The 21,667-nt window shown below is 37.3% G+C and overlaps 2 protein-coding genes and 1 pseudogene across 2 annotated transcripts; all 3 read left to right on the top strand.

Annotated features, from left to right (window-relative positions):
* Positions 1 to 2,972: 2,972 nt before the first annotated feature.
* LOC125204416 (UDP-glycosyltransferase 86A1-like) lies at positions 2,973 to 5,006 on the top strand. Its single transcript, XM_048103076.2, has 2 exons — positions 2,973 to 3,625; positions 3,798 to 5,006. Exons 1-2 carry the CDS (start codon positions 3,103 to 3,105, stop codon positions 4,799 to 4,801), a joined length of 1,527 nt encoding a protein of 508 aa, XP_047959033.1. The 5' UTR covers positions 2,973 to 3,102; the 3' UTR covers positions 4,802 to 5,006.
* Positions 5,007 to 5,170: 164 nt separating this feature from the next.
* Positions 5,171 to 6,998, top strand: LOC125208444 (UDP-glycosyltransferase 86A1-like). The gene is made up of 2 exons (XM_048108060.2): positions 5,171 to 5,693; positions 5,992 to 6,998. Exons 1-2 carry the CDS (start codon positions 5,171 to 5,173, stop codon positions 6,849 to 6,851), a joined length of 1,383 nt encoding a protein of 460 aa, XP_047964017.2. The 3' UTR covers positions 6,852 to 6,998.
* Positions 6,999 to 11,892: 4,894 nt separating this feature from the next.
* Positions 11,893 to 13,451, top strand: LOC125203959 (UDP-glycosyltransferase 86A1 pseudogene; annotated as a pseudogene).
* Positions 13,452 to 21,667: the final 8,216 nt, after the last annotated feature.

Genomic DNA, 21,667 nt, shown 5'->3' with positions numbered 1-21,667 from the left:
ATTTGAGATTGGAATGGAATGGAAAAAAATGAATTGGGAAGAGGTTGTATTTATAGAAATAATTTTTTAAAAAAACTAGAAAAGGACCGTTGCGGCGGTTTCGTGGCGCGCAATAGGCCGCTGTGAAGACCGCCACCTCTGCCTCATCACCGCCAGGTATGCGGCGCTTCCACCACCACCGCGGCGCTTCCTCTTAAATGAACAAATTATCCATCATACGATATTTTATAGTACCACTTTTAAATTATAAATGATTTCCAACCATCTATTAAAATGTATAGGTAACGATTAATCACTTTTAAAAATTTACGTATGTCGGACAATTTAAATTATTTGATTGCATACATACATTTGACATAGTAAAATTTTTTTATTATGAATTAAATATTGTTTAAATTAAAAAATTTTGTAAAAGAAATGATAAAGAATAAATTATTTATAAAGTTATTAATCAGTCCATACTATTACTACAAATTTTTCCCTAATTTGATACTATTATCCATGAACTTAAAATTTGCTTTCCATGGGTTAGGAAATAATCAGTATAAAACCTAAGTTAATAAAAAATACTTATCAAATTTTGCCCTCTCGACTTTTTATACTCTATTTCTTCTCCCGGTTTATTATATCGGCTGTGTTAAAAGTTTTTGATCAAAAAATTCAATCGTGCCAAACTCTACTCCAAAGGTGCCCTTAATTTGTGTGGTGGCATAGAATAGAATACAAATATGTGCTGGCTACGATTAATTAGTAATAAGTGGAACCAATATTTTCTCATATTACTACGCAGCAGTGATAAAATATAAACTAATAAGTAATAAAATTTAAACTCATATATTATATAAATTTTAAATTTTTCAATAGTGCAAATACAACGTTAACACTGATAGTGATAAAATGCAAACTCATACTATATCGTACAAACTCTAAAACTATGATCTGGATCGTTAAAAAATATTAACACATGGCAAAATAGTAGTAACAGAAAATGTCAACACAATGTCATCACAAAATTCAACACAGCATCAACCGTTGACACTGTGTTGACATTTCTGTTGCTAATTCTTTGTCATCTATTGATTTTTTCTAACGGTCCAGATCATAGTTTGAAGTTCGTACAATATATAGAGTTTGCATTTGATCACGTTCCATGTCAACACAATGTCAACACAGTGTAAAATTTCAAGATTTTGATGTCAACACAATGTCAATACAATATCAATATAATGTCAACACAACATCAACTGTTGAAACTGTGTTGACATTTTCTATTGCTATTATTTTGTCATCTGTTGACATTTTCTGATGATTCAGATCATAGTCTGGAGTTTGTACATTATTTAGAGTTTATATTTGATTACATTCCTATTACTATATACTCATATGTATACATCACGATGTGCTGCTACACTTATTTAGTAATAAGTGAAGCCAATATTTCCTCATATTACTACTACGTACTTCCTCCGTCCTATAAAAATTGAGACAAAACTTTTGGGCACGGAGGTTAAGAATTTATACTCCCTCCGTTTCACCATAGTTGAGTCATTTTACCATTTCGGGAAGTTTCTTCATAGTTGAGTCGTTTCCAAATATAGTAATTATTTTCTCTTTCTTACTTTACTCTCTCCTACTTTTTTCTCTCTACTTTATTCACTTTTTACTTTATTCTCTCCACCTTTTTCTCTCTCTTACTTATTTTATCTATTTATTCAACACACTCAACATACCTTTCTTAAACTCCGTGTCGAAAAGTTCCGCCTCAACTATGGTGAAACGGAGGGAGTATTAAATAAATAGGAGAGATGAAAAAAAGTAGGAAAGATAAGAGAGAGTAAAGTAAATGATGGAATAAAAAAAGAGTGATTAGATGTTTTGTCTTTTCTTCAAAGAGGAAATGACTCAACTTTGTTGGGACGGACTAAAAAAAAATACGACTCAACTTTTATGGGACAGAGAGAGTATATATTACTCCTTCTGTCCTACAAGAATATACTTCCTCCGTCCCACATAATTTTACACACTTTGACCCGACACGGGTTTTAAGAAATGTAACGGAAAGTGAGTTGAAATAGTTGGTGGGATGTGAGTCCTACTTTTAAAGTATTAGTTTTATAATAAAATGTGAGTAAGAATGAGTCAGTGGAATATGAGGTCTACTACCAAAAATGGTAAAAGTGAAATGGGTAAAATTATGTGGGACGACCTAAAATGGAATACTGGGTAAAATTATGTGGGACGAAGGGAGTACATTTTTTTCTTTTTAATCCGTCATAGAAAAATATGCACTTTCTAATTTTAAAAGTCTTCTCTTTTATGAGGTGAGATCCATTCTCCACTAACAATAATTTAATTACTTTTTCTCTCTACCTCTCTCTTGCCTTATCAATTTTACATTAAAATTTGTGCCGATTCAAAGTGCATATATTCTTTAGATATACATGATGATTTAGGACGAGGGATGACTTCAATTTCAATGAGTTGATATAACTAAAAATTAGTTAAAGGCTAATTTTTTAATGTAATTAAGAACACTAAATTTTTTTATTTTATCAATTTTTTCTTTTATCATTTTTGAATATTGGAGTTATATAAAAAATGAAATTAAACTGTACTAAAATCTGAAAGTCAAACTGTATAAATGAGTTACTATAAAAAGAAGGATGAAAGAAAATGTAATTAAAATAAAAACACCGTCATTGATTCCTTAAAATAAATCTACACAACTACACCACCCGAATAAATGTCACACCAATAATTATGCAAACTTTCCTTTGGGGACCACAGACCACATCCTATTAGTATATTGGAGTACACAAATATGATGGCCCAAGGAAAGACCAATTTCAACTCTCTTTTAAAGAATGAATATTAGGGGACATTACTTAATTAAAAATGAAATTGGGTGCTCCAAAATAAAATAGAATCTATTGGAGGTTGGAAATTTAGAGCGAAAAACCAACCAATAATAATCTGTTATTTAGGGGCTTATTTTACATCGTCTCCAGCTCTCTCTCTCCACAGCTTTCCCTTTCTCTCACCACACCACCTAAAAATCCAACATTTTCCGCCGACTGCCCGGGAAAACACACGTCCACAACAATGGCGGGCAATCCGGCGCGGCGCCCTCACGCTATCATGATCCCCTACCCCTACCAAGGCCACATCAACCCCTTCGTCTCCCTCGCCGTCAAGCTCGCCTCTCACGGCTTCACAATCACCTTCATCAACACCCAATCCGTCCACCGCCGCATTTCCCACGCCCAGACCGGCGCCGGCCGCGCCGATATTTTCTCCGGCGCTAGAGATTCCGGCCTCGACATTCGCTACGCTACCGTCTGCGACGGCTTCCCCCTCGGCTTCGACCGTTCCGTCAACCACGACCAATTCGTGGAGGGCTTGATTCACGTCTTCTCCGCCCACGTCGACGAGCTCATTTCCAATTTGGCTGACTCCGATCCTCCGGTCACCTGCTTGATCGCCGACACCTTCTACGTTTGGGGCTCCGATATCGCGCGCAAGTTCAATTTAGTCTACGTTTCCTTCTGGACCGAGCCGGCGCTCGTTTTGTCGCTCTATTATCACTTAGATCTCCTCCGGAAGAATGGCCACTTCGGCTCCCAAGGTCATTTTCGATTTCTTCTCAATTTGTTAGGTTTTCGTCATTTTCCGATCAATTTCTAATTGGTTCTGTCATTGTTGGAATTACTACTTTCTAGTTGAGTTGAATGATTTGAAATTTGAATGTGGTTGGATATATGAAGGATGTGATTGAATGTGTTTCCAATTTGTCTCAGCCAAACGGAAAGACATGATTGATTACATACCGGGAGTTGGAGCAATGAAGCCGACGGACTTGATGTCGTACCTCCAAGCCGACGACATATGCACCGTGGTGCATCGCGTGATTTACCGAGCTTTCGAGGATGTTAAGAAGGCGGATATAATAATCTGCAACACGGTTGAAGAGCTCGAGCTCAGCACGCTCTCAGCTCTCCACCGGAAGCAGGCTACGTACGCCATTGGCCCCATTGTCTCGGGCTTCAGCAATCAGGGCGTGGCCACGAGCCTGTGGTCTGAATCAGACTGCACGCCATGGCTCGACAGCAAGCCCAACCGGTCTGTTCTGTACGTGTCATTTGGGAGCCATGCTCACACCACTAGCAAGCAAGAGATTTGGGAGATAGCACGCGGGCTCTTGCTCAGCGGTGTGAACTTCGTGTGGGTGATCCGGCCCGACATTGTGGACTCGGACGAGGCTAACTTCTTGCCTCCCGGATTTGAGAGCGGGATGAAGGGCAGAGGGCTGATTGTGCAGTGGTGCAGCCAGATTAAGGTCATTTCACATCCTGCGATTGGGGGGTTTTTGTCGCACTGTGGATGGAACTCGGTGCTGGAAAGCATATGGAGTAGGGTCCCTCTGATATGCTTCCCTTTGTTCACTGATCAGTTTACTAATCGAAAATTAGTGGTTAACGACTGGAAGATAGGGATTAATCTCTGTGATAGGGCTTCGATCATGCGGGATGAAGTTGAGGAGAAGATCAAGTATTTGATGAGCGGGGAGTCTTCGGAGGAGTTGAGGAATGCGATCAAGGAGGTGAGTAGGACGTTGGAGTACGCGGTGACGAGTGATGGATCGTCTGAGAAAAACTTTAGGGTGTTTATGGAAGACATAAAGGCCAATATCAAGAAAAAAGCAGGGGTGGCCTTTGATGTTCAAGACCAAACCATAGGCCATGTCTGGGCTCCCACAGCAGTTAAGCAAACAATTGTTAGCTTGTCTGGTAATTTAAACTAATGGCCTAAATTCGGCCGTTGATTCAGTTTTTGATGATTTGTATGATTGAATTGATGTAGAGAAGAAATTAAACATTTGATCTTTTATAACCTTGTAAATAGTAGCTTATTGATTATGTTAACTAATTTGCCTCATTCCATTTGTCCAATACATATGTAAATTTATGATATTCAAGTTTAATTAGTGTGCTTTATGTTCGGTTTCATTCGTCTCTTCTTTTTGTTTTTAACTCAGCTTTCCAATTGATGCCAAGGCCGTCTTCGGACTGCTATGTGTAAATAAAAATATCACCAATACATGTATATATACATGGCCTAGATCTAGATCAATAGCATCTATATTCACATTCTGAAATTTAGAATGAGAAAAATGGGTGGGAAGAAGCTACATGCCATTATGATTGGCTTCTTCTACCAAGGCCATATCGCCCCTTTCCAAAATCTGGCGATCAAGCTTGCTTCAAGTGGGTGTGCTGTCACGTTCGCCCACAACGAGTTCGTTCACCATATGTTATCCAAAGCTGAAGGTGTTAACGTGGAAAAGGCCGATCCCTTCCTTGTAGCTCGCCGGTCGGGTCTAGACATACGCTATGCCACAATTAGTGACGGATTCCCGCCGGATTTTGACAGGATAGTCAACTTGGAGCAACACTGGGAGGCTATTTTTCTCGATTTCCCATCACGTGTGGATAAGTTGATCGGAGACATAATCCACAAAGATGATGAGGCTTTTGCGCATTTCTTGGTTGCTGATACTTTCTACCCTTGGCCTGCAAGTATTGCTAGAAAGTACAACATCTTGAATGTGTCCTTTTGGACACAGCCGGCTCTGATGTTTGCAACGTACTATCACTATGATCTTCTTGTAGAGAAGGGCTACTTGCCAATAAAAGGTGTGTATTGTTTGTGCCCTTAATTTCTCCGTATATGTACAATGAGATACGATTAGTTGATAACTTTCTAACTTACAACTATGTCAACACGAAGACATACATAGTAAACTACATTTAGTTGACATACAAATGTATCCATGTTTACATATATAATGTAGGTCGTTGACATACTTGTCAGTTATTAATTTAATATAGTTCTCAATCTAACAGGACCATATATACTACTCCTTCGGCCCATTAAATGTGAAACATTTGGTTTTCAGCACGAGATTTTATGCAATGTTGTTTTGATGAACAGGTGATGAGGTCGAGAGCAAGGACCCGGCCTTCAATACCAGCATAACCAAAAAGATTGTAGCGGAAGCGTTCGAGCAGGTGAAGCAAGCAGATTTCATCCTGATCAACACCGTATACGAGCTCGAGCACGAGTTGGTTTCCGATATGCACCACAACCAGCCAACATACGCGGTCGGCCCTCTGAACTTCACCACCGATGTTGCTCTTCCAAAGAGCCTGTGGGCCGAAGCAGACTTCACCTCGTGGCTCGACTCGAAACCTCGTGGCTCTGTTTTGTATGTTTCATTCGGCAGTCTCGCTCACAGCAACCGCCAACTCGCTGAGGAGATAGCCAACGGGCTTCTCCTCAGCGGAGTCCACTTTGTTTGGGTTATTCGTGACGACCCACAAGTTTTGCCCGATGGATTCGAGGACGAGAGCAAGGATCAAGGGCTGATCGTTTCGTGGTGCAATCAGAGCGCGGTGCTCTCCAATCCTGCTATTGGAGGATTCCTGACGCACTGTGGGTGGAACTCGATTCTAGAAGCCATATGGTGTGGCGTTCCGATGATCTGTTATCCGTTTTTTGCGGATCAGCCAAGCAACGGGGAATTAGTGGTTGATGTTTGGAAGGTGGGGATTAATCTCTGCGACGGAACATCGGTTGATCGGAGAGAAGTTGCGGAGAAGATTAAGCAGTTGATGAGTGCTGAATCTTCAAACTCTCTGAGGGATGAGATGAACAAAATGAGAGCGTTGATGCTACGTGCTTTGGATGAAGATGGGTCGATGCAGGCAAATTTTCTGCAATTTTTCAACGATTTGTGGGACAGAGCTGAGGCACGGGCTGAGGAGGCTGAGGAGGAGGTTGATTCCGACTGATTCGTTGTTTATTTCCACGACTAAAACCGAACTGATAATATGGTTTGTGAGATTTTAAAAGTTCTCGGAATTTCCGAGCACCAAGTTCTTAGTCAAGGAATATTTCCAAGCACAACTAGGAAATGTTGGCATTAAGATGACCAGATTTTTTTCTAAGCATTTTGATGCTCAGAATATGAGAGTTTTTTTTTTTAATTATTTCTCCCTCAATTCATGAAAAATAGTTGCATTTTACCATTTTGGGATGTCCATAAAAAATAGTTTCTTTTCTTTAAAGTGGAAAATTCATGTTTTATACTTTTCTCACTTTTTTTTTCTCTTATTACACTTTACCTACTTTTTCTTCGTAACTCTTTTACTTCACCTGTTTTTCTCCTTATCTATCTTACTTTACTAATTTTTGCACTAAAACTCGTACAGTCCACAAATAAGACTATTTTTGTAGACGAAAGAAGTATTATTTTCTATATTTTACTTTTTGTTTTTATATGTTATTATTAAGCGAATAGATAAAGTATACAAATTTCAAATGACATTAAATTAAATCTGAACGTTTAAATTCTACTCCCTCCGTCACTCAAAAGTATGAATAATTTTCCTTTTAGTCCGTCTCTGAAAAGTATGAACATTCTAATTTTGAAAAGTTTTTTCTCCCCATTATCTACCAACTATACTTACTTATTTATCTCCAATAGCACCGCTCCAAAATTTCAGAATTTGGCCGATGTGGAACTATACATATACGGAGATGAAGTTACCTACAAAAACGATAATGTGCTGGCGACAATACAAATAATGGTTGAATGAGTGACAAAAGGGTAGGGATGGAAAATGGAGTAATGGAGACATCGGTGGAGACCAGTGTTTTTGAATTCAAACATATCAAAGTATGTCAATTTGGATGATTATTTAGAATAAATCTATTCGTGCAATATAAATATGTTGCATGCTAGGAATGTCATATAATTTCTGTAACAGGCATATAAAACTCTAGAAAATAAATTGCTTGTCAGCCTCACGTGTGGAAGTACAATGTGCATTCTGGCCCACACGTGCAAGGGTGTGTTAAAAATCTCTAAATTTTGTTCCATATTGACTCAGTGATGATCATGTCTCATCTATATAATGGATAACCCTCCTTATGAAGTCTTTTAAAGGGATTAGTCACTCATTTTTTTATATAGTATCGGAGCCGGCTTAAGTCGATGATAAATCTCTTTATCTTTGTTTTATCTACCTCACGAGTGGAAGTCCGATGTTCATTCCAACTCATATCGATGATTTATTGTCTTATCTAGCTCATGTGTGGAAGTTAAAAACTCTAAATTTTATCCCACATTAACTTGACGATGATCATGTCTCATCTTTATAAATGTGGATAACCCTCCCCTCTTACAAAGTCTTTTAAGGAGATGAGTGGTACATATCTAATACTCCATCTATTCCACTGAAGACGACTCACTTTCCTTTTTAGTTTGTCCTAAACAAGATGACCAATTATTAAAAGTAGAAACACCTTTATCTGTAATTTATTCCCTATCTCTTACAGTAATCTTTACACTTAACCAACAAATTAAAGTTGCATAAAATCTCGTGCCGTCCAAGGAAGAAGGGGGTCATCTTCCTTCGGACGGATGGAGTATGGTATAGAAAAAGTTATACCTTCAACATTCTCCAAAAATTCGAGATTGCTCACTACTTCTTTACGTTAAGATCTTTAGAACTTTGACCCTGATTCTTTTGACTGATTTCTAGACTTTAATTTGGATCTTAGAGTGGGCTAAACTTATCAAAATTATCTAGGTATTAAATAAAGAAGAGACATCATTCCTACCCTCATAGTATGAGAAATATTTTTGCCTATCTTTATAAGTGGGAGGATAAAAATTTTGTATGGAAGCCTCGGGGCTTCTGTCACTTATTTATTCACCTATTCAAAAAGTCGTATTGGACCAGATTAGAGATTTATATATGTTTAAACTTGGATCGCACATATTTGGCTTTTAATTAAGTTGAACCCTAATTTAACTCAAGCTCAAAAATACTATTATTATCAACCACTATGATAAAAGAATATTGCCCATCCGTTCAAATCTGAAATTACGAGCATTCCGGGCTACCTCTTTAATTTCATCATTTGCTGCTCTTTAAATATAATTATCCATTGATTAATTCAAGTCTGCTATTTGACTAAATTAACATCTTTTCCAAGAGCTATCCATTTTAGAATCATATTTATTATTCATGAAATAAATTCCAACTTGGCATTTTTCTAAATAACCAAATTTTATTTCGAATACCTCTTGAAGATATTATCAAGCCAGACTTAGCTTGTGTACGATTCAATATAATAAAAATCATAGCACGGCTAGAAACTGATCACCATTACTTAAGATATCATGATTTTTGGTTATGAAAAGCCCGCACATTTTGATAAATCAATGTAGTGCATAACCAATATCGCATGCTCGCTGTTAAATACATTGATTAAGAAACAATAATCGTCGAGATCCCGTCTTTTAGTAAATAACAGAAAGACTTATCTCACCATTACATTTGTTCAGTACTATAACACACCAATGTCGTTTATTTCCTAAGGCCAGGAAACATATGGATTGTCATTGCAACCTTTCGCCAAAGCCTATCTAGTTTGTGAAAGAACTGATTGTGTTACCTATTTGTGAACGATGCCCACAACCAAGCTAAAAAGTATAAGAACTAGATTTGTTGTTTTTTATACTCCCTCCGTTCCACTCAAGATGACCACATTCTTGAGTGACATAGAATTTTAGGAAGTGTTGTTAGGTGGAATAAAGTAGAGAGGAAAAAGGTAGTTGAATATTTTAATGAGGAGAGAGGAGGTTTTTCCAAATTGGAAAGTGGCCATCTTGAGTGAGACAAACAAAAAATGAAAGGTGGCCATCTTGAATGAGACGGAGGGAGTAGAAAATTACAGTAAATAACATCTTATAAATGTATAAACAGAATATACTGTAACAAAATATTCCTTCTTATATACTCCCTCCGTCCTAATAAATATGAAACATTTGCTTTTCGGCATGTGATTTTATGCAGTGTTGTTTTGTGAGTTAAAGAAGATAGAGTAAAGTAAGAGAGACGGAAAAATAGAGGTAATGCTATTTTTATTTTAGGAAACATTTCATTTTTAATAGGACAATTAAAAAAAGAAAGCATTTCAATGAGACAGAGAAAGTATTAAAAGATAAACAAAGAAGTTTACGAATATACTACTCCCTCCGTCCACGAAAATTTGTCCCAGTTTTCCATTTTCGTCCGTCTCTCAAAATTTGTTCCATTTCACTTTTACCATTTTTGGTAGTGGACCCCATATTCTACTAACTCATTCCTACTCACATTTTATTATAAAACTAATACTTTTTAAAAGTAGACCCACAATCCACTAACTTTTTCAACTCACTTTCCATTACATTTCTTAAAATCCGTGCCCGGTCAAACCGGGAAGAATTTTCGTGGACGGAGGGAGTATCACTTAATATGATTCTTTGTTGTATACAGAACTCTAACAACCGGATGCATACAAGAAAAAATAATGAATTAATTAACATTTTGTCATATTAATAAAGTCATACAAAACTCTAACAACTGGATGCATACAAGAAAAAATCATGAATTAATTAACATTTTGTCATATTAATAAAGTCAGATTATGCCAGTGCAAATGGTATCTCATATTAATTAGGAATATTCACACTTAATATCACAAAGTCAGATTATGCCAGTGCAAATGGTATCTCATATTAATTAGGAATATTGGCACTTAATATCACGTAATTTTCAAAAAGTTGGATTTTTCCCACGAACTTTGAAATTGACAAATAATATTATGAATTTTACCCCGAGTTTGTTAATTCCCACCAATAAATTTTTTTTGGCTATATTAATAGATTGAAAAACAAATTTGGAGGATGTGCTTCAAGAAAAACTATTCTCAAAAATTGAAAATCTTGAAATTCTCGAAGTTGTTGTCGAGAAATTACAAAAAAATGATATTATTTGCCGGAATTATTTCGTCGGTGGGAAATAACAAACTCAGAGTAAAGTACATGATATTATTTGCCAATTTCAAAGTTCGTGGGAAAAACTCTACTTTTTGAATGTTCCATGATATTTGGGTGCCAATATCCCTATTAGTTAATATTAGCACTCACTTTTTAGATGTTGTCACATTTATAACTGAATTATAGTTTCTCCGTCTTATAAAAATATGTGCATATGATACAGTAAGAGAATTAAGATACAATTGGTCAAGTAAGAGAGAAGATGAAAATGATATTTAAAGTAGCGTTAGTGAATATTGAGACCATATTCTAATGGTGGTAGTAAATAACTTGATGTATAGGGGTAATGAATTGAGATAACTTTCTGTACATGGAAATGCCCATATTTTTTTGGGACGGACGAAAATAGATAGTGCACATATTTTTATGGAACTAAGAGAATATTAAATAGTATAATAGTCTGTTAAAATCATGGGCACACCCTTCTCATATACTCTTTTCGTTGTTGATAAATAGAAACTTTTAAAAATGACATGAGTTTTATGCATAATTGGTAAAATAAAAGAGAATTGATGGTCAACTAAGAGAGATGGAGAGAAAAATGAGTAAAGTAAAAGATTAAAAGAAAAAATATAGTGGAAATAGTGTTAATACATTATGAGACCCATTTTCTAAATAAAAATTTTAGATAAATTAAATTTAGAAGAGAATCCAACATGAAAAAGTTTCTATTTTCTAAAATATCAATTAATTATCAATTTTGTCACATTAATAAAGTCAGATTCTGCCAGACCAAATGGTAAAAGAAATCAATTATAAACAGTTTTATCCTATTAATAAAGTCAGATTATGCCAGAGCAGATGGTAACCTTGTATTAATTAAGTTACTAATAGATTGTCAGTGTATCTTAATCAAAAATGAAAAAAAATGGTGTACGTCTATAAATAGTGGACAAACAAAATGACAGGTCAAGTTTGGCGGACGAAAGGATTAATAAATACTGATTCCACTTTGAAAAAAGATAAAGAAAAGAAAACAAGATATGGCGAGCAAGAAACCACACGCGATAATGGTCTCATTTCACCTTCAAGGCCATATCGTCCCCTTCGTGAACCTCGCCGTTAAACTTGCTTCAAAGGGAATAACCATCACCTTCGCCCACCTCGAATTCGTCCACCATCAAATCTCCCAATCTCAAAACTCCACACAAACAGACCTCTTCGCCGCTGCTCGCACCTCCGGCCTCGACATCCGCTACACAACCGTCAGCGACGGATTCCCTCTTCACTGCGACCGCTCCACCAACATAAACGAATGGGTGGCCAATTACCGCGATAGGTTCCCTGAAAAGGTTGATGAACTGGTTGGATATTTATTACAGTCTGATTCTTCGTTTGATTACTTTCTGGTTGCTGACACATTCTGCGTCTGGTCGGAGAAAATCGCGGCCAAGTATGGTCTGGTGAACGCTTCCTTCTGGACGGAGCCGGCTTTAGTCTTCTCGTTGTATTACCACTTGGAGCTTCTCCGGGAGAAGGGCCACGTTCCGGTTAACGGTCGCCGGGAAACGGTGGATTATGTCCCCGGCATCCGCTCCATCAATACTAGAGATTTCATGTCGTATTTCCACGATACCGAACTCGAGGTGTTACATGAATACATTTTCCGGGCATTCGATGTTGTGAAAACTGCGGATTTTGTTCTCTGCAACACGGTGGAGGAGCTTGAACGAGACACGATATCGGCCTTGCAGCAGAGACAGCCATTCTACGCCATCGGTCCTCTTTTTCTGCCCGATTTCGCCATCTCGAATAGTCTCATGCCTGAAGCCAGCTCCGGGGATTGGCTGAATTCGAAGGCGCCTGGATCTGTTTTGTATGTTTCGTTTGGTAGCCTGGCGACCACTGATAGGAGCGTGATTCTGGAAATCGCCGGCGGCCTTTTACTGAGCGGAGTGAATTTTATATGGGTTGTTCGGCCGGGAATGGTGGAATCCGGTGGCGGTGGGGTTCTGCCGGAGGGATTTGAGGATATGACGAGAGACAGAGGGCTGGTGGTGCCGTGGTGCAGCCAGAATGAGGTGCTGCGCAGCCCGGCGATCGGGGGATTCTTGACTCATTGTGGATGGAATTCCATTCTTGAGAGTGTGTGGTGTGGAGTTCCGATGATTTGTTATCCTTTGTTTACGGATCAAATCACGAATAGGAAATTGGTGGTGGATGATTGGAGAGTGGGGATTAATCTGTGCGAGGGGGAACACATTAGTAAGGAGGAAGTTGCTGAGAAGATTGAGTTTGTGTTGAGTGAGAAAAAGTCGGCAGAATTGAGAAAGGAGATTGAAAAAGTGAGATGTACGCTTGAAAATGCAGTGAATGTGAATGGATCATCGGAGCGCAACTTTGATTGTTTTGTCGAGCAAGTGCGCAACGAAATTTCTAGGAGATGCTCTGAGTAACATTATTATTATTTTCCTAGGATTTTATCATGCCAATCGTTTAGTGTTTGTGATGCCTTTTGAAAGCACTCTGTTTAACTTGAAATAAAACTTGCTTCTTGAAACTTTGCAGAATCTTGGTGGTAAGTTTGTTTTGTTTTATATCAAATTTGAAGGTTCGACTCATATTGGGGGAATGTTTTTGTGAATAATGGAAACCCAAATTTTCCACCTCATGATTAGGAAATCAAAATCTTAATCCAATATTTCTGATAAATAGATATTTCATTCTACAATGATCTTTGGAAATTTGCCTTCATTAGTCTAGATTATAGTGCAACAGCATCGCATCTACAGCAGAGCTGTGGAGGGGGGCGGTGCGACGAGCGTCCCACTGCACTCTGGATACCGTGGACGGTAGGTGTGGAATGGGCGCTGAGAGGGGAGTGATGAGCCGAGTTTTGTGCCTTGATTACTGACCAGTTTACCGTGTTTAAACAGATAATATGTGCAAATTAGAATCAAGGAGAACAAATGGTTCACTTGTTGGAATAATTGAGTGAACAATTACATAAACCTCTCTACAATGATTAACCAAGAACCATGGATAAGGAGCACAAACCATAAAACGGAAGCGTACGTTGATCCATCTAGAACAGAACAACGGAATTGCTCGAATTGCTTTGCAGTGGCTATGGATCTTCCAAACGATCAGAGAGGTTCTTCATAATAGTCTTACAGGGAGTACAGAGATATCGAATCGTTCTTCTGACGTCTGGGGACCATAACCGTAACTTATATTTATAGAAAACATAAGTTCATTTATTTTCTATTTGGTCCCTCAACAAATAGAAAATCACAAATTGGTATCTACACTTATTTCCATAACAAATAAATACACTTTAGTCCAAACTTTAATCTTTATTGGATCACTTTATATTGGACAACTGAAAGATAGCCATACACATTAAATTAGTCATGTGGAAGCCCAAATTTCTAACAATCTCCCACTTGGGCAACACATGACACCGAATAAATGTGTACAAACCGAATGAGCGCTCAATATGCTATCACATAGTGTATTCCCGAACAATCTTATTCTCAACCATATCGGCATAGGACAAAAGAGGCAATCACCATATTTTTTCATGATTAAACCCATCAGTAATCACATATGCAAATATAATCAACAGCAGATCAATTATGGAGTGTAGCATGGATATTTCATGCAAGGTGATCATACATGCCTATTTCCAACTGGTCCTCCCAAATCCTTAATGAGATCAAACCAAAACTAAATAACACAAATAATGGACAAGAACATAATACTTTATTTCTGCAGAAAACAACATGGAGTTTTATAACATGTTGAAACACAATATAGAGCATTAGCAAAATTAACTACTCCCACTAAACGGAAATATCCTCAAATGACAAAACACCCATATGAGCTACATGCCCATGAAAGACCTTAGGTGGTAGCCCTTTAGTGAGCGGATCTGCAATCATCAAATCCGTTCCTATATGTTGTATACAAATTTGTCCAAACCCTTTCTTTTACAGCTAGGAACTTTATCTCAATATGCTTTGACTTAGCAGAACTCCTATCGTTGTTGGAGTACTGTACTGCAGAGTTATTGTCACAATACAACCTAAGTGGTCTTTCAACTCCTTAAATAATACGCAGCCCAGTGACAAAATTTCGTAGTAATAACCCATGACAAGATGCCTCATATCAGGCTACGAATTTTGCTGCCATGGTGGAAGGTGCCACAAGCGTCTGCTTAGCACTTCTCCATGAAATGGCTCCTACAGCCAGCAGAAATACATAACCCGAGGTGGATCTCCCGCTATTTTGGCATCCAGCAAAATCAGAATCAGAATACCCAATGATCTCCAAATGATCTGATTTTCTATATTTGAGCATGTAATGTTTTGTTCTCTGTAAATATCTCATAACCCGTTTTGCTGCTTTCTAATGATCCATTCCCGGGTTACTAAGATACCTTCCCAACATGTTAACAATAAAAGCCAAATCGGGTCTAATACATACTTGAGCATACATGAGACTTCCAATAGCCGAAGCATATGGAATCTTTTTCATCTCATTATTCTCAAGACTTGTTCTAGGGCACTGAGCAAGACTAAACTTGTCTCCTTTAGCAACAGGGGTGTCTATAGGCTTCCAACCATGCATCTAAAACCTTTTTAGCACTTATTCAAAATATCCCTTTTGTGACAATCGTAGTATATCACGAGAGCGATCTCGATGAATCTTGATTCCTAATACAAAAGAGGCTTCCCCAAGATCTTTCATCTCAAATTTCTTTGAGAGAAAATTCTTGGTATCATGCAATATTTGCTTATCATTTGTGGCAATCAATATGTCATCGACATATAGTACCGGTAAGATGCATCTGGTCCCACTGAACATGTGATACACACAATCATCAATAACATTCTTTTCGAAACCGAATGAGAGAACTACTTTATAAAATTTGTGGTACCATTGACCAGAGGCCTGCTTGAGCCCATAGATGGATTTCTTAAGTCTGCAAACCATTTTCTTTGGGTCTTCGACCACATAACCTTCTGGTTGCTCCATATAAATCGTTTCCTCAAGTTCACAATTGAGAACGCTGTCTTAACATCCATCTGATGTAGCTCCAGATTAAAATGTGCTACTAATGCCATGATTATTCTGAATGAGTCTTTCGAAGAAACTGGAGAGAAAGTCTCTTTATAATCTATGCCTTCCTTCTGAGTGAAGCCTTTAGCAACAAGACGTGCCTTAAATTTATCCACATTACCCTTTGAATCCCTTTTGGTCTTAAAAATCCATTGCAACCAATGGGTTTCACACCTTCTGGTAATGGGTAAATGTCCCAAACGTCATTAAATAGCATTAACTTATATTCCTCATCTAAGGCTTAGGTCCACTTCTCAAACTAAGGATCCTTAATTGCTTGATCAACAGTGACAGGTCATTGGTTTTCAAACCAATATTATCTTTATTTTCAACGAGAAAAACCACATAATCATCCGGAATGACATTTCTCCTTTCTCTAGTGGACCTCCTCATTGGCATTAGTTCTTGAGGTTGTTGAGGTTGAACTTGAATGATCTCATCAACATGATGTTGGTCCTCATTGAGATTATCAACTCGGAGTTGTGCATTTATAACATCATTTTCTTGAGGTTCATGATCTGCTTCTTCTTCAATGTCAGTAAAGAAATTTGAGCATTGTCAGAAACAGTAGTAGGAATGATTATAGATTCCTCCTCAAAAGTGATGTCCCTTATTGCATTATTCCCCCCAAACTCAACATCCTCAAAGAACACCGCATTTCCCGTCTAAAAAATTTTTCTTGTGGTAGGATCATAAAATTTGTAACCCTTGACTTTTCTAGATAACCAATAAAGTAGCTGCTCACAGTTTTGGAGTTCAATTTCTTTTCATTTGGCTTGTAAGTCCTAGCTTCAGCTGGACATCCCCAAATGTGAGTGTGACTTAGGCTAGGCTTTCGTCCAGTCCAAAGCTCATAAGGTGTTTTAGCAGCTGCTTTAGTTGGTACCCGATTGAGAATATATGATGCAGTCTTTAATGCCTCCGCCCAAAGTGATTGCGGCAAGGAGGAATGAGAAATCATACTCCTCACCATATCTTTATGAGTTCTATTTCGTCTTTCAGCTACACTATTCATGCTAGGCGACCCCGGCATTGTGTACTGAGGGAAGATTCCGCACTCTTCTAGATAGAAGGCAACAGGTCCTTGATGTTGTTTACCTGAGCCGTCATTTCTTCCATAGTATTCACCACCACGGTCAGATTTGACTTTCTTAATGCTTTTGTTGAGTTGGAGCTCAACTTCAGCCTTGAATATTTTGAACTTGTCCAGAGTCTCAGACTTTTCATGGATTAAATATAGGTACCATTAACGAGAATAGTCGTCTATGAATGATATAAAATATTGTTGACCATTCCATAAAGCCGAAGGGAATGGACAACAAATGTCCGTATGTATCAATTCTAAAACGTCTACAGCTCTATTGGCATCTAATTTCTTATTTTTGGTCTGTTTTCCTTTGATACATTGAACACACACATCAAGATCAGAAAAGGTAACTGTATTCAATATACCATCTGCCACAAGTCTCTCAATTCTTGATTTTGAGATATGACCTAGCCGCTTGTGCCATAAGTTTGCCAAATTTTCATTATTTAATTTTTGCTTAGTCCCCTTTGATTCAACACGTAAGGCTTCTGAATATGAACTAATAGAATCAAGCAAGTAAATATTGTCATATGCACTTAAAGAACCAGTGCCCACAATACCAGAATTATTTGAAAGAGTAAACTTATTATTTCCGAATGAATAAGAAAAACCGAATTTGTCCAATGCAGAAATAGAAACCAAATTCCATCTAAATGACGGTACAATAAAAGTGTTTTCAAATTCAGAAAAATTTTAGCCTTTAATAACAATCTAAAATGCCCAATGGCCTCTACTTCTACCGACTTGCCATCTCCCACATAGATGTATCTTTCACCATCAATTGGCTTTCGGCAGCCCTGCATGATAAACTTATGTGAGTAGTAGCACCAGAATCTACCCACCAAATATCATTAGGGACTGAAGCTAAATTAACTTCAGAACATACCAAAGCTAGAATTGTACCTTTCTTAGCACGCCAGGCGCTATACTTGGCACAATTCTTCTTCACATGATCAGGCTTACCACATAAGAAGCAACCATTTTTCTTATGTTGCTTCTTTTGTGATGGCCCCTTGTCCACAACAACATTCTCTATAGCCTTTCTCTTAGTGCCCTTTCCCTTATTGATAGAGCTAGTAGCCAGTTGAGCAACCTCAACTCTATCTTGCTTCAGTCTCTCATCTTCTTGTACACAGTATGAAATGAGCTCATTAAGAGACCATTTCTTCTTCTGGCAGTTATAACTGACCTTAAATTGACTGAATTGTGTTGGAAGAGAGAGTAACACCAAATGCACAAGTAAGTCCTCAGGGACTTCAAGCTTGTGCACCTTCAGATTTGAAGCAATTTGAGACATCTGCATGATGTACTCCCTTATGTTTCTCTTGCCCTTATACTTCATTGAGATCAAGTTTGCAAGAAGCGTACTTATTTCAGACTTTTCATTTTTAGCAAAACGCTCCTCAATTTTGGCGAGGTATTCACTAGCATCAGCAATATCTTTAGAAGCCCTGCCCCGAAAGGCCTCTGGGATGCTGTGCTTGATGATCATAACACTCACGCGATTCGAGCGCTCCCACCTCTCAAAGTCCCGCTTAAGATCAGCGGTACTTTCATCCGTAAGAGGGGCAGGTTTCTCGGTTCTTAACGTGAGGTCAAGATCTATGCAGCCCAAAGTGATCAGAAGAGTTTCCTTCCAATCCTTAAAATTAGACTCATTCAACATAGGAATGTTTTGCATGTTGGTAGATAGACATCTTAACTGAACAGAGAAACAAAACCAAAATACTGTCATGCTCACATCATAAAATTCAAATAAGAAGATAACATCTCGAGTTACCGGCACAACATTTAAATCAAGTCTTTGGACTGTAATATAAACTTGTAAGTGACAACCTCTTTGTAGTGATCAAATATTGACAATAAAATCATGTCAAGCAATGTCCACCTTTGGGCATCACAATACTCACACGATAAACTGGATAATCGTCACGTATTTACCACCACAGCTATGTGTGTATCGCATGCCAAATAACAATTTTCTTTTGGGCCGACTAGTATCCGCATTAAAATACACACACACTTCACCGTTCTAATATTCGCAATAAAGAAGTCTAGACAAGAGAGGTTACTTTTGCAACGTCATGTTTCGACTAATCTATTTTGAATATTAGTATAAACATAAAGGAACATGAGATGCACCATAATTATTGAATTCAAAACTTTAATTAAATTCTTAAAAGAATTTTTAATTCTGAATTAATTAGCCAATTAATTGAAAGATTGTATGTGAATTAATTATTAAAAATCCCTTTAATGTAAAGACGTTAAGAAAATAAGCGTACATAAATCACATTAAATTGAATAATTAATTCACAATTCAATTGTACTTAAACCATATTAAATTGAACAATTAATTCACAATTTAATTGTACTAAATACAATTAAATTGAGCAATTAATCTCACGTTATTCCATGTAACGCATGTAACGAAATATAACGTATGGATAACGGTATACAAACTCAATGCTGTACATGCACATATTATATCAACAATTTCATTCCATATCCAAACACATCAATAAAGCTCTCAATTGTAGAAGACAAACACCGTAAATGTGCAGAATCAATGTTTCTAATAAGCTGATAAAAAAATTGACAATACAGCCACAAATTGAATACTCAAATTACTACAGATAAAGATACAACAATTTTCTTGATCCATAGCAAAAAGAGCCAATCAATTTGTGCATTATTATAAAGCCACAATGGAAAAACAATTTGCACATGATTAAAAGAAAAACTTGATCTCGGACATAGCATTCCACAATCAAAACAATTCAATTTGATTAACTCAAATATGAAAACCTAAACGGCGACATGTCATTGGCAATTAACAAAATCAGTATGTGTAATGGTAACATAAACATTGCACCTTATCCAAAATTAATTCGACGCATACGAAAAAAAAAGTTCGAATCACCAACATGAACAATTATAACAATTTTGCCGTCCAACAAAAAAAATTAACCGCATGAATTTATTCATAAAATAAAAAATAAAACCTAATTCCCTTTTCCCAATTCTTAGAGAATTATCAATAGAGTGGCTCTGATACCGCTTGTTGGAATAATTGAATGAACAATTACATAAACCTCTCTACGATGATTAACCAAGAACCATGGAGAAGGAGCACAAACCATAAAGCGGAAGCGTACCTTGATCCATCTAGAACAAAATATCGGAATTGCTGGAATTGCTTTGCAGCGGCTATGGATCTTCCAAACAACTTTAGGATTGAAGTTCAATGACGGAAGCTCATAAAATCAAAATATCGTCCTTATGATGAATCAAAGGAGATTACTCAATCAAGATATCCAAAGTTACAAAGGCAAACACCAACTTTCGAGACAAGTGACTCATGAATCGATATAGGAAAAGAAATAATGGGTATTACTTGCAAATTGTGAGTCCAACAAGGTCTTAGATAAACAAGGGCTCACTGTTAATCGAGAGGTTCCGAAAAAATTTCTTAGGATCCAAGTAAGTACTGTTGACTAAAAAGAAACGTTCATTCTAGCTACGAGGGTCGCACTCCCTCGCACATTTTTTCCGAGCCTGAACATGGCAACGTCGTTCTATGAAATCGTGGATTCCAAGTTGAGATTCATCGTATCGTCGAAATTAATAACTATTTTTGATGGTCGCATCTTCAAAGTCTTCTTCTTTCCATGCCACATAGTTATTTTCGGTTGCCATTATACACGTGGTCTTAATGTGTCATAAACGTCGTCGTATTTGTGTCGCGTCGCCACTTTGGCATGGTATGCAAGACTGCATAGTTTTATTAGATCTTAGGTATGATCTCACCATTTTAAGGATACACCAAAGTTATATATTTTTTTTTGTTGGTTCTATCACTCAGGAAAGTGATATTGCGGTTGTCCTCTTACAACTAAGATCTAGCCTACTTCTTAGGCACTTGATAATTTCAAGCATAGCTTGAAGTCTCATACTTCAACATATATTCGATCATTACTTATGGGGATAAACATGTTTGATTGTGCTATGTATGAATGAAGTTTCATGTGGTGATAATCTATGACCGATGAAGTACAAGGTATCGTATAGAATCACTATGAGAGTGAAATGTGATGATCGAATATATGTTGAAGTATTGAATAGCATTCAATACTTCATACAGTTCATGTCCATCTATTTCACAATCACATAATTGCAACTACACACGCGTCATACTTCGCCTTCACATTTTCAAAATCATATAATTTCAACCAAATATGCATTAGAATTTTCACCTTCCAAGTAATCAACATGTACGTCCTTCAAGTTAAATTTGCAGTTTGAACATGTAATAACAAATCTCAACATCAGGCCACACATGTTCACAATCATACTTCAATATGTGATACATCATGCCTCATTATTAAACAAAAGCAATTACACATTCCCATAGTGTCTCCCGTTTCATAACTTCACCACATTTTCCAAAAGCTATAGTATTTACTTCACATTTTCCATTGGAGTTGCTTCATAGCAGCCAAGTAATCACAATCATGCTTCACGTTTCACGATAATTATGCATTCCTGATCATATAGAATTATAT

This window comes from Salvia hispanica, chromosome 6, assembly GCF_029641045.1.
Source record: "Salvia hispanica isolate PSC_SH4W2 chromosome 6, Shi_PSC_v1, whole genome shotgun sequence".
NCBI lineage: Eukaryota > Viridiplantae > Streptophyta > Magnoliopsida > Lamiales > Lamiaceae > Salvia > Salvia hispanica.
This window is presented reverse-complemented; position numbering and strand designations above follow the sequence as displayed.